This window comes from Halichoerus grypus, chromosome 4 (assembly GCF_964656455.1).
Source record: "Halichoerus grypus chromosome 4, mHalGry1.hap1.1, whole genome shotgun sequence".
Classification (NCBI taxonomy): Eukaryota; Metazoa; Chordata; class Mammalia; order Carnivora; family Phocidae; genus Halichoerus; species Halichoerus grypus.
In genome coordinates, this window is record NC_135715.1 from 51,959,614 (window position 1) to 51,972,233 (window position 12,620).

The following is a 12,620-nucleotide window of genomic DNA, read 5'->3' on the forward strand; positions in this document are numbered from 1 at the left end:
TTACATCCATGGTTCTCAAAGTGTGATCCCCAGATCAGCAGCATGGGCATCACCTAAGAACTTTAGAAATGCAAATTCTCATGTACCGCCCTAGACCTAGGGACTCAGCAATCTGCATTTTATCAGGCCCTCCAGATGATTCTGAAAAATGCTAAAGTATGAGAACCATTATATCAGGAAATTTGGGAGTAAATGGGAAGAAGCCAGAAATGTCCAATTCTGGTCCGACAGGTGTCAGAGTACTTTGAAAGAGAACAGCTGAAGGCAACAGGCTAGAGCTCGCCTTACTCTTACCATTTCCTTAATCACTTGAATTTCTTCACTTTTGACAAGTGGTTTCATATAATGGAAAAAGAACATGGTTAAGAATTCTGGTCCCAGCCACTGCTGTGTTGTGCTTCCGATAACGGGGGGCTCTGCCAAGGCGATGATTCTGAAGGAGGGGTGGACAGGAAAAATGGATCTAAAAGGGGAAAAAAAATAAAACAAACAAACATAAACTTTCATATTAGAAATTAGGTCATGGTAGCTAAAGCCTAGGCAATGATAAGCCTACTGCTGTTAATATAGTCAAAGCTATTATCCAAAGAACAAGCCTTGAAAAAAATCAGGACGTCTTAAGAACTTATTATTAAAACAGAAAAAGAGGGGTGCCTGGGTGGCTCAGTCAGTTAAGGGTTCGACTTTTGATTTCAGCTCAGGTCATGATCTCAGTGTCATGAGATCGAGTCCACATTGGGCTCTGTGCTGAGTGTGGAACCTGCTTGAGAGCCTCTTCTCTCCTCCCTCTGCACCTCCTCTGCCCGTAGGAGGCACCGTAGCCCACTGCTAGTAGCTCTTAATTATGAGACCCTATGGTATCAGACTCACTGCATTCTCTCTCTCTCTCTCAAATGAATAAATAAATCTTTAAAAAAAAGAAAAAAGAATCATCTACTGCTAAAACATCATGTACTGTTTCCACTGATGATCTCCATCCCTGCACAAACCACTGTTCTGGATATGCTGTTATGCCTCCAATAAATTTTCTCCATAGTCCCTTGAAACAAAATTCCATCCAGTTCATATTCATTACATAGGTTCCTTTTCTTTATTCAAAATCCCCTCAAAATCTCCTGTCTTGCAAGGAACCCACTCTATGTCAATCATAGAAAGACCAAGGAGTATGATCCAGGATGTTCACTTCACAACACAGAAAATTTAAGCAGCATAAGGGGCTGGGTTAAATTTAAAATCTGGATTAACAAAAAGAATACTTAGGTCTTCAAAAGATAGAGAAAATTAAATGTTTATATAATTTACTCTTTTGTCATTTTATAGGAAATATTGTGATTTTTAAAGTGATCTCTTTTATAGATCTCTGCGAGGGAATCTAGGGATGTAAATATTCTAGGACACATAGAAGAATAAGGTAAGACTGCCCACCATTTGTGAAATGACTTGAGTATGTTTTGGAGAACAGACTAGACACCCCTTATAATCTATTCATGTGTGTGATAGTGTCAGTTCTTATTAATTGCACTCTAAACCGCAGTGGAAATGTAACTTTAAAGGGTAATATCATCCTTGCTATAAGAAAGAAAAGATAAAATGCAAACACTTGCCAAGATCTTCACAAAAATAAAAATTTAGGTACATAACTGGCATTTCTCCAGAAATAGACTATTCATTGCCATTAGCTATTATAATAGAACCCAACAGTTAAGTGATTAGGCAGCTAGAATATTAGGAGGTAGGATATGTGTGGAGAGGATTAGGTAAGTACTTGGAAGATTTAAGATAAGAAAATGCCCTCCCAATACAACAGGTAAGTCCACTGAGTCCCTGACTACATGATCTGTAATTTTAGAGGCCACACCATAATTTGCAAACCAGGGAAAAGCAGTTTTTAGAAATGGTCATATGAAAGGTCTAGAAGTATTCATAAAAGCTACCAGATACCGTTTCATTTTGCTAGGTAGGAAAAAAAAATCCTTATTTACAGATATTCAAGCAGGGCATGGGAATGATCTATCCAAAGGAGTTGTTCTGGGAAAACAGGAAAGAATAACATGAGCAGAGTCAGAAAGTTCTGAGGATAGCATGATCACTGAGGACTGCCAGCAATTAGATAGTCACACAAGAGAATCTAGACACAGAAAATTCTGTGATCTAAAAGCTAAAAGAGAAGGTTTTTCCATTTTCCACTTCTGCCAAGTGGTTTGCCATATTCCAGAAAACTCAGCTCCATGGCCCAACAACAGATGTTGGATTCATCCTTGATCCTCCTCTTTCCTAGCTGGGACAAAAGAAGGTGGGAGAGACAGAGCTGCTTTTTTGTGATTTGACTGCACAAAATTAAATCTGCAGATGTAGTTTCTTATTCAAGATAATAAGGGATACTAAATCAGGGAAAAAACAAAGCCAAAATCCAACACGTAAGCCAAAAGAGGAAGTCCAATTTATATCCTTAAACCAAAAGATCAGGAAGCAGGTACCACAGCTGAGCTGTGAATTTAGGACTAGAAGAGCAATTAACATGAGAGCAAGCCATAGGAGAGCAAGCGAGGTGGCTTGAATTTAAATATGTGATGATCATTGCTTAGAACATACACTGTCTGTGGCTTGCTTTTTGGTATTGACTCTAGCAGGGTACCCGAGTAAGCGGGCCCAATTTAAAGAGGGCAGTTTCTGAGACAGCTGATGTGTCAGGCAGAGAAGTGTACACTGACTATAAAAACAGCCAGCAAACTACTGAATAACAGGATAAGGACCGTTGTGTTGCTAGGTCTCCCCCAAAGGCTTCCTTACATATAAATAGGTCATATGGAAAGTCATTTCCTGATGATGATAGGATCTCCACGTCTGAAAGTTGGAGAGCAGAGTACTCCTGAGGATCTGCCACGTACTTTCAGGTGATTTAACATACTGGCGTGTAATACAAAGGTTGGATAAGTGGTAAACAGTTGAGAATTAGGAAACAAGAACAGTTAAAAGTTAAAACCAAGGTTAACTTTAATTTTACTAGAATTCAACAACAACGAATAACAAATGAAACTAAAGATATAGCTTAACTTCAGATAAGTAAATATTTCATAAAGATTAAAGATTAAAAACGCAAAATGCTCTTTTTAAAAAGATTTCAAAAATAAAAGTATTGAGGTCAGTATGTTTGTTTGGGGGCATTAAATATAAGTTTTAGAGAGTAAAGCACCTTCCACTGCTTCTCAGCAATAAAAAGGAATGAATTATTGATATACATAACATGAAAGATCTCAAAATAATTATGCTGAGTGAAAGAAGCCAGATCAAAAAAAGTATATACTGTGTAATCCCATATACATAAAGTTCTAGAAAATACAAAATGTATCAAGTAACTGGAAGCAGATTCCTAGGGGTGGGAGAGGAGGGTGACAAGGGTCAAGAGAGAGGGACTCCCCAGGGGTCTGAGTGCACTTTGGGGGGATGTCATAGATGTATTCATTATCTTGACTGTGGTGATAGTTTCATAAGTATAAATGAGTATCAAAAATTATGAAACTGTGCACTTTAAATATTCACAGTTTATTATACATCATTATACCTCAAAAAAGCTATTAGTAAAAGAAGAAAGACTTCAATAAAGTCGAATCTTTTGAAGGAAATTAGAGGGTAATTTTTGTCAAATGTGTCTATTAAGGAATTTGAAAGAATCACACAGAAGGTTTTATGAAGACATTAATCATAAGCCGAAGAGGATTCTGTAACTGGCCTTCTCTACTATTACTAGTGTTCCCATTCTGAGCCTACAGCCTGCGCAGCCTGTATTTCACCTTTATTTCCTGTGCAATGTAGCAAACCGCATGGACACATTCCTGACTCACCCTTATACCACACAAGGTCTAGGGTGATACCTGGAAGAGAACAGATGCTAACTAACTAAATAAATGTATTGCTATTGTTAAGAGCCATCACTGCAAGAAACTTTTTGAAGACCTTTGATGGCAAGGACAAAAGAAAGGTAACTGATAAGAACTGGGAATCATGGTTTTTCACCCAAAAGCAGAGCAGCTAATCTAAATCTGGTCTTGCACGAGTACGTTAGAGAAGGTTCATCCTCTCTATCAAAAAGACAAAACCAAAACACACAATAATAATTAGACTCTTCACGGAGTTTGGAAAAAATGGTTCTTTTTCAAAATCAAAATTTCCTTAAGGCTCTTTGTTTTGGGAATCAAACACAAAGACTGAGGCATAAAATCTTGGATCTATCTTGAATTTTGTTAAAAACTTACATGGCCTAATTTCCTAGCATAAAGATGCTGAGGTTTCTGGGGAATGCAAGAGAGAATGCTCAGAGCCTACTGTCTTCAAGCATAGGAGTGAGAATAAAAGGGTCCAGAGAAGCTAATCAATCAAGGATTATACCCGATGTCCAGTTATGGTTCACCACTGATCAAGACAAACTGGGAGATTATAAACTGTTTTCAATATTCAATCACAATCAATACAAATAAAATATACAGTAAAAATGTAAAAACATTAGAACATATATAATTATAACTGAGACTAGGCCACTAATCTTTATTGCTTCCCTGAGATAACCATAAGCTCTTTCTTGGCAAAATAAACAATTAGTAACGCACAAACTCTTGGCCCCCTCATCTATGCTCTGACCAACGGCCGGAAGGAACACATTCAGCAGCCTATAGTATTTGAACGCCCCCTTTCCCCAAAGAAGTTTTTCTCATCAAAGGAAGCAGTTCTATTTTGGTCGTTATTTCCTGTGAGAAAGAAATGCAGGCATGGTGTCTGGTGTGCGTGGCCATCATACTATTTCTAACCACCATGTCCGCTGGATTCTTGGAGCTTGCAACAAGAGAAACAGAGTCGCTAACATTTCTGACACCATATCTAAGGGCACATGAGCCATGTAATTACCTGCAAAGAATGCCTGCAGAGGGTTCTGATCAAGATAAATGATCTTGGTGAAGAATTAGAATACAATGAAGGTCAGCAAAGGAGTCAAAAACAATTGTTTAGAAATTGGGTTTCACACTATGAAGCTGAAAGGCACCGTAGCCCACTGCTGGTAGCTGTTAATTATGAGACCCTATGGTATCAGACTGGTCATAAAAGGCGAACTATTCTTGTTACTAGGTTTATAAAAGGAAGCACTACTAGTTCAGAAGGTCATCTAAAACCAGATTAATAGATTACCTTTACCTTGAGTTTCCTAGAATTTATACAAGTTAAGATTTATTCACTGTTCAAACACACTAAGTGGTCTACTACATGTCAGGTATTGTGACATTTGAGACAAAGAGATGAAGCATAGAGCAACAATGTCCTGCAAATAGAGCAACAATGTCCTGCAACATTAAAGTCTTAAGTTCTGGGGGTGCCTGGGTGGCTCAGTTGTTAAGCGTCTGCCTTCGGCTCAGGTCATGGTCCCAGGGTCCTGGGATCGAGCCCCGCATCGAGCTCTCTGCTCAGCGGGAAGCCTGCTTCTCCCCTCCTCCCCGATTCTCCCCGCCCCCCGCTTCTCCCTCCCCCACTCCCCCTCCTTGTGCTCCCTCTCTCGCTGTCTCTCTCTCCTCTGTGTCAATTAAATACATTTTTTAAAAAATTAAAAAAAAAATAAAGTCTTAAGTTCCAGTCATTTCCTGACGCCCAACTGCATCCTTGCCTCTCCTCTGACCATGTGAAATACCCTTAAGTTCCTTTTGCAACAATTTAACGTTTTTTTGGTTACTTGTAACTAAAAGAGTCCTGCTAGACATAAATATGGTAACTGGTCCTATCTGAAAACAAGCAGGTATCAGAATTTACCAAACTGGGTCTAGAGACAAAGACGCTCTTAAATCTGCTTTCCCTTCTTTCTAACTTTGACTTTTTCCTCTATCTCAAAATTCCCCAAGGAAAGAAAGCATTAATAGCTGAGTTTGTTTAAAGACTATCAGAAATAATAATCATTTTGCTGAACTTCAATTCTGTGCTTAGAAATGAAAGGATAGGTGATTCAGATGATGAGTTTCTATTTTATAGTTCAAATGCTAATGCCAAGAGTGGCATATTAGACATGCACAGCATATAGGATCAACCCATGTTAGATAATGGGTCATATTACTTATAAGAACAAGTCATGAAAAATTAACTTCCTCAATGAGTACAAATTTCCCACTTTATGCTATGCTATGCCCTTCTGGTCAGCCTGTCAGCTCTCTACCTAATAAACACAGCCCTGAAAGAAATACTGTCAACTGGCATAAACTTACTATATTCCACCCGATTATAACCTATTATAACCCTAAAAGAGAACATATTTATTCTCGGAAAGTCAAAAATGGGCCACAAAATTAAATCAAGTTTAGCCAGGAAAAGATAAATTTACTAACAATCCATCTCATCAGAGTGAAGTAGAGTCTGTAACATGACTGTTTAGCAACGAAATAGAGAAAAACTGTTTACAATCCTAAGAAAATAGTGTGTTTCTCAGGCAAAAGGAGGAGGAATACTGATAAAGGAATTGGACTTTCAACTGGCAGAAATATTTCAGACGGAGGAGAATCAACTGTTGGACATCTTGCCTCTGAGAAGCCAGCAAAGACCTGACAAATGGGACAGATCGTAAGAAAGAACAGAAAATTAGAAGGCCAGCCCAGGAGGTTCAACATCTAACTGACGAAAGTTGCAGAGAGACCAGAGGAAATGGGAAAGTGGGAGTGGGCAGAGATCTATCATGACATGTGAGCTACAAGTATGAAGGGCAGCAGGTCCAGATCAGGGCTGTCGGAATGCACTATGGGACAAAGATGAAACTGATAAAAGCCTCATGTGCCTCAACATGCTGAGAGGAGGTTTATACAAGAGGGGAAGCGTCTGGGATGGAAAAGTGATAAATACATAGAAAACAGCGTCACTTTCTCTTCTGTGTTCCCACAGCATTATTGCAGAGATCTCTGTTCTAACATTTAAAAGCTGCATTGTAATTATTTATCTCTGTATCTGGCTCTCTTCATATGTATGCATTCATTAACTTTAGGAAAAACAAAACGTATGCAAGAAAGGAAAAACAACTGTAGTTTACCAAATGACTCAGCTGTTGTACAGTCCTTATGCTGTGATAATCATGCAGATGTTGAGTGAGGTTCCAAAGAAAATTATTCCATAACTACTTAGGAAGAATGAGAGATGGGAAGGATGTATATGTAGTGGGAAGAGAAGTGGTAAAAAGAGCTAAACCTTAACTTTCCATAGGAAGAAATCAATCAATAATGCCTAACACTGAAAAATAAATCAAGAAATACCAATGAAAGCATATTATGATATTGTAGCAGGGTGGCTACACTGTGGTGAGCACAGCATAATGTATAAACTTGCTGAATCACTATGTTGAACACCTGAAACTAATGTAGCATTGTATGTCAACTATTCTTATAAAAAAAAAAAAAGTATATTATTTAGTGATACGGAGGTAAGTACCTGGGGGGGAAAAAAAACAGCTCGAAGTTGAAAGGAGTAGTCTCTGGGCTTTGGGAAATGGGAAAGTGTCTGAGGACAGATGACAGTGGACTGGTATTTTTCATAAAAAGTCTTGAAAAAGCTATCTTGCTCAAGTTTCATGAATGTTTAACAATGACATAAAATTAAAAAAAAAAAACAAAAAATAAGTGAAGGAAACCAAGCAATGCTCTTATGACTTGTTTCTATCTCCTCAGAGTGACCTCTAGAAATAGAACTGAGCCTGGTTTGTATTCATGCGAGTGATGAAAATCAATAGTGATGAAGATGGGACACTTTGAGAAGGAAGTACTACTAACCAGTGTGAACCAAAACCTCAACACGATGTTCAGGGCCACTATGTTCCTGAAATTGTTTTCATTTGTAAAACCTCTTGTGACCATTAGGGAGAACTTGGGTACTTCTCAGGGAAGAGGGCTGTCATTTCCTGGACACTGGACTACAAATACAATGCTCCTGAGGTCCTAAAGGAGCCTGACAAGCAGACTTGCTCAGAGCTACTGCCCAACTGCTTTGATTAATCTCCCTGAAAATATAAACTGTTCTCTGGTGTGTGGTTCACACTCAAATAATGTACAAAAGCTGATTGTTATAAACTAAAGGTATGAAATGAGAGGGATCTTGATAACTTCCCTCCCTAGATACTCAACCAAACTATTTACTGGGCTAGATGAATTTGATGATGTGGATCCCAGCTGTGTATAATCAAGTGAATTTTTTAAATAACTTATACAGAGGTAGTAAGGAATTTAATATTCCCTCTCTATAAAAAAATTCCAAGGAAATTTTTAAACTCTCCTTAAAACAGAAACACAGTAAGAAATACACTTAAATATCATTTGTAAAATTTTAATGTGTTAAATATGTCAGCAAGCCAGTGCGGGGAGGGGAAGCTTCAATTAAATAAGATTCAATTAAGTGACTAGGTATTTGCCAAGGTAACAATCTCTAGTTATGTCAAAATATCCATGGAAATGTAAGGAGACAGAAAACTTACATTTGCCAAACGTCCTCTAAAGGAAAGTAGCATTTAGCTAGAAGAAATCTTTTGCAATTTTTCAAACACATCGAAAATTTGAAGGAATAGAATATGAACACCTGTTATCTCCTTCACCTAGATTTCGCCAACTATTAAGATTTTACCACCTTGGGGGCGCCTGGGTGGCTCAGTCGTTAAGCGTCTGCCTTCGGCTCAGGTCATGATCCCAGGGTCCTGGGATCGAGCCCCGCATCAGGCTCCCTGCTCCGCGGGAAGCCTGCTTCTCCCTCTCCCACTCCCCCTGCTGTGTTCCCTCTCTTGCTGTCTCTCTGTCAAATAAATAAATAAAATCTTAAAAAAAAAAAAAAAAAAGATTTTACCACCTTGTGTTCTCATTCCCACTTGCTCTTCCTCTGTATGCGTACATATACACACACGTACGTGTCCTTTTTTCCCCTGAAACATCTGGAAGGGAGTCGTTGACCTCTTTTTACATTATCCCTTAAATATCTCAGTGTGCATTTCCTAAGAACAGGAATATTCTCCTTCAAAACCAGAATACCATTATGATACCTAAGAATATTAACTCAATATCATGTAGTATATATATTCCACATTTAAACTTTCCCAATTGTCCCAAAGTATCTTTTCTAGCTGTTTCCATTTGATTTCCCGATCCAGGATCCAAGCATTTGGTTCGGACATTTCTGGGAGGAATATGTAAGTAAGCCACGAAGGGTAATCCTGCATCAGGTGGCTTACCTCCATAATAACTGACTGCTTCCTAGGATGGAGGGCCCAGTAAATTATGAGGCTTCCCCCCGCTCCAAAGGGATACAAAGTATGGGGCCAAAACTGGGTTGCTATGACAACCGGGGGGATTACCTTATCAGAGCTAATGTTCTTATGAAGTGTTGAAACATGTATGTGAAAGTAAGGCTGAGAGTGCAGAGCACATCTTGGATAGCAAGCTCAAGTTGTAGGAAATGCCAGATTATGAGCATGCTCAGGACACCAAATTATTAAAGAAAATCTCCCACTCCCCCTGCTTGTATTCCCTCTCTCGCTGTGTCTCTGTCAAATAAATAAAAAAATCTTTAAAAAAAAAAAAAAAAAAAAGAAAATCTCCCACTCCCCCTGCTTGTATTCCCTCTCTCGCTGTGTCTCTGTCAAATAAATAAATAAAATCTTTACAAAAAAATAAATAAATAAAAAGGACACCAAATTATTAAGGGATTCAAAGTTAGCTTGGCTTGACCCTAGGTTCAGAAGAATAACAAGAGGGCACAAGTGACCACAAGAATGAGAGCAGGGCGCCCAACATTACCTCTGCTGTAGCTGCTCATCAGACAGTTGCAACTCTTCCTTTAAGCGCATATACCTGTCTTCTTTCAGCAGCCTAGAGCCGTCGTAGAGGCTTAGCTCCCGGTCGTGGATCAACCTAAGGGACAGGGGAAAGTCAGGGAACAACTTTATCGGTTTTGAATGTTTAAGTCACTGGAGGTGGAATCGGTTAACATTTTAATCCTGTCTATTATTCTGGGCGATTGAGTCTACCAATTTTGTTAGATGGACCTTTTGCAATTTCAAGTTGGCTAGTGCTATTATACTTGGCAACACTATTGGTTTCTGTACTGGAGAGCAGTAGTCATGGTTACTAGATGCGGACAGCGGGGAGGACAAGGATGAGGAGGAGGGGCTGGAAAGGGAACGGAGGAAGGAGATGACAAGCAGCAGCTGAATGGGTGACTGAGGATAACCATGAGGTGCACATTAATGAACAAGGCAGGTGGTACATACTCAGAGTCTAAGGTAACTCTTTAAGGGATAGTATTATCCATGTATTTCTGTCTTTGGAATTACAGGATTTAAAACATCAAAAATCTGTATAATGAAATAACTGGTGCTATTTCATATACTAACTCTGATGGTGACCTAACAGTCCACAGCACAAAGAGCATCATCTTCCAGATGTTGCAGGGGTTGAAAAGCACTACTGCTAGATTTTACACCAAGCGCTCAAGTCTCCGGATGCCCACATCACAGTTGCCCCACATGACCTCCACTCAGCAAGCACTGAGGTGAGGGGAAACTGCATAATGCAGGGGTTAGGAGCATGGGCAGTGGAGAAGTCAGATCTGTGTTCAAATCCAGCTCTGTACCTTATCAGCTGAATGACTGGGGCGGGGGGGAGCACTACTCCTCCATCTCTCTAAACTTTTCTCTGTTATAAAATCAGGGCACTCATACCAACCTCATAGTACTGCTGTGAAAATTAAACATCTAATGCAAGGCAGATGCTTACTGTAGTTGTTCTCAATCTTGGCAGCACATTAGAACCTTCTGGGAAGGGTTTAAAAAGGCCGGTGTTCAGGCCTCACCCTGGATCACTTACATCTGAATTTGGGGACACAGAACTCAGGCATCAGTAATTGTTAAGCTCTACCCACACAAGGTGATGCCAGGGCTGAGAGCCTGAGAAGCACTGGCCAGGCACAATGCCCCACGGAGAGTAAGGACTCAGTTAATGACAGCTGCCCCTTTTCCCAAGTGCCTGGCCGAGCAGGCAAGAGGTAACCAAGAAAAGGGGAGCAGTAAGGATGATTTCTGGTTGTGTCTGTATTTATCTATTTAGAAGAAAAAACTACCCTAAATCTATGGAATATTTATGGCAAATCGCTAAAAATTTGTGGTTATTATTTTCAAATGCTCCGAAGCCTAATCAGGATTAACACAATGTTTTTGAAATTTTTAATTATACTCAGTATCTGCATCTTGTCAAGGACAAGAAACTCTGAATGGCTGGTTGGGAAAATGGATTATTCCATAGTTAGAAATCAAACGTCTAGAAGTGACAGAATCAAGACAGAACAAATAAAAAATTGGTATCATTAATCTTCCGAAATGACACAGGATGGAAATACTTTCCATGAAAGTTACACATGAAATTTTCTCTTAACATTACATTCTAGAGAAGTTAATTAGGAATGTTTTCCCCACCCAAACTGAAATAAGGAAACAACAGTTATACAATGTTCGAGTCTGTAAACACAAAGTGAGTTTAGTCTATATAAAATATCATCAAACATCCATTACACATTCCATTTTTTTAAAGATTTTATTTATTTATTAGATAGAGAGAGGGAGCATGAGTGGAGGGGAAGGGACTGAGAGAGAGGGAGAAGCAGGTTCTCCACTGCACAGGGAGCCTGACGTGGGGCTCGATCCGAGGACCCTGGGATCATGACCTGACCCGAAGGCAGATGCTTAAACGACTGAGCCACCCAGGCGCCCCTCCATTACACATTTTATATAAGGAACCATAATTTCTCTCTCAAAAAAATCCAACAGAATTAACCAATAATTTAGATCTATGATTCATAAGGTGTTTGTAAACAGTGATGCTGTGACTAACAGATCATAAGAAACGTGAGCTGCATGACTTACTGTATGTATCAATAAGCATATATGAAGTCTTTCAAAATTTTTACCTAAAAGTTTTCTTTTTTCAACTCTTACCCAGAGAATTTTGCCATGGCATTGTTTTTTTCCCAAAATGTTCAGTATTGGAAGTTTTACTGTCCTGTGTTTACAAAGATAAAAATCTCTGCTGTTCTGGCTGGATACAGAAGTAAGTTTCTCACGATCTACAGGACCCAGTTTAAAAAAGATGACGATAGAGTTCCACGTCTACTGTTTACATGGAGTGTTTCTGTGTGTGTGTGTGACTCATACAAACCTTTGCAATACAGCAAGTGTGCCCACATTGACGCGGTGGATGCCATCCAAGAGGACGAGCTTTCCTTCCAGAGCAGCGTTCACAAGGGGTGAGGACCGCCACGCAGTGTCTCCGTTGGGAAGAGTGTATCTCTGTTGTAGCAGGTCACGTGCAGTCATATCCTGAAACCAAGCCCCACCACCCACCACAGAAAATGCAGGATTAATTTTTAAGAGATGGATGGAAGCTTATTTAGCTTTATAGTTACCACTCTGAACATAACATTCCATATAATAACTGGGAAGTCATCTTCTCCAATCCACTAAAAAGAAAAACATTCAAAAGCTTTTCTTGGTCATTTGCAGTTTTTCATGTTACTCATCCACATACTACAGTAAGAGTGAGGGCTCTTCTCCCCCCTTCTTTATTTAGCATTCTCCC

At 39.3% G+C, this 12,620-nt stretch overlaps 1 protein-coding gene across 6 annotated transcripts in view; it reads right to left on the bottom strand.

Moving 5' to 3' along the window:
- VWA8 (von Willebrand factor A domain containing 8) overlaps window positions 1–12,620 on the bottom strand; it is a 348,712-nt gene that overhangs the window by 223,254 nt on the left and 112,838 nt on the right. For all 6 annotated transcript variants that reach the window (XM_078070311.1, XM_078070310.1, XM_078070309.1 and 3 more), the window contains 3 exons: window positions 12,201–12,361; window positions 9,789–9,902; window positions 295–463 (listed from right to left, as the gene is read on the bottom strand). In XM_078070311.1, the coding sequence (XP_077926437.1) occupies window positions 295–463; window positions 9,789–9,902; window positions 12,201–12,361 (444 nt within the window). The remainder of the gene's footprint in view (window positions 1–294; window positions 464–9,788; window positions 9,903–12,200; window positions 12,362–12,620) is intronic.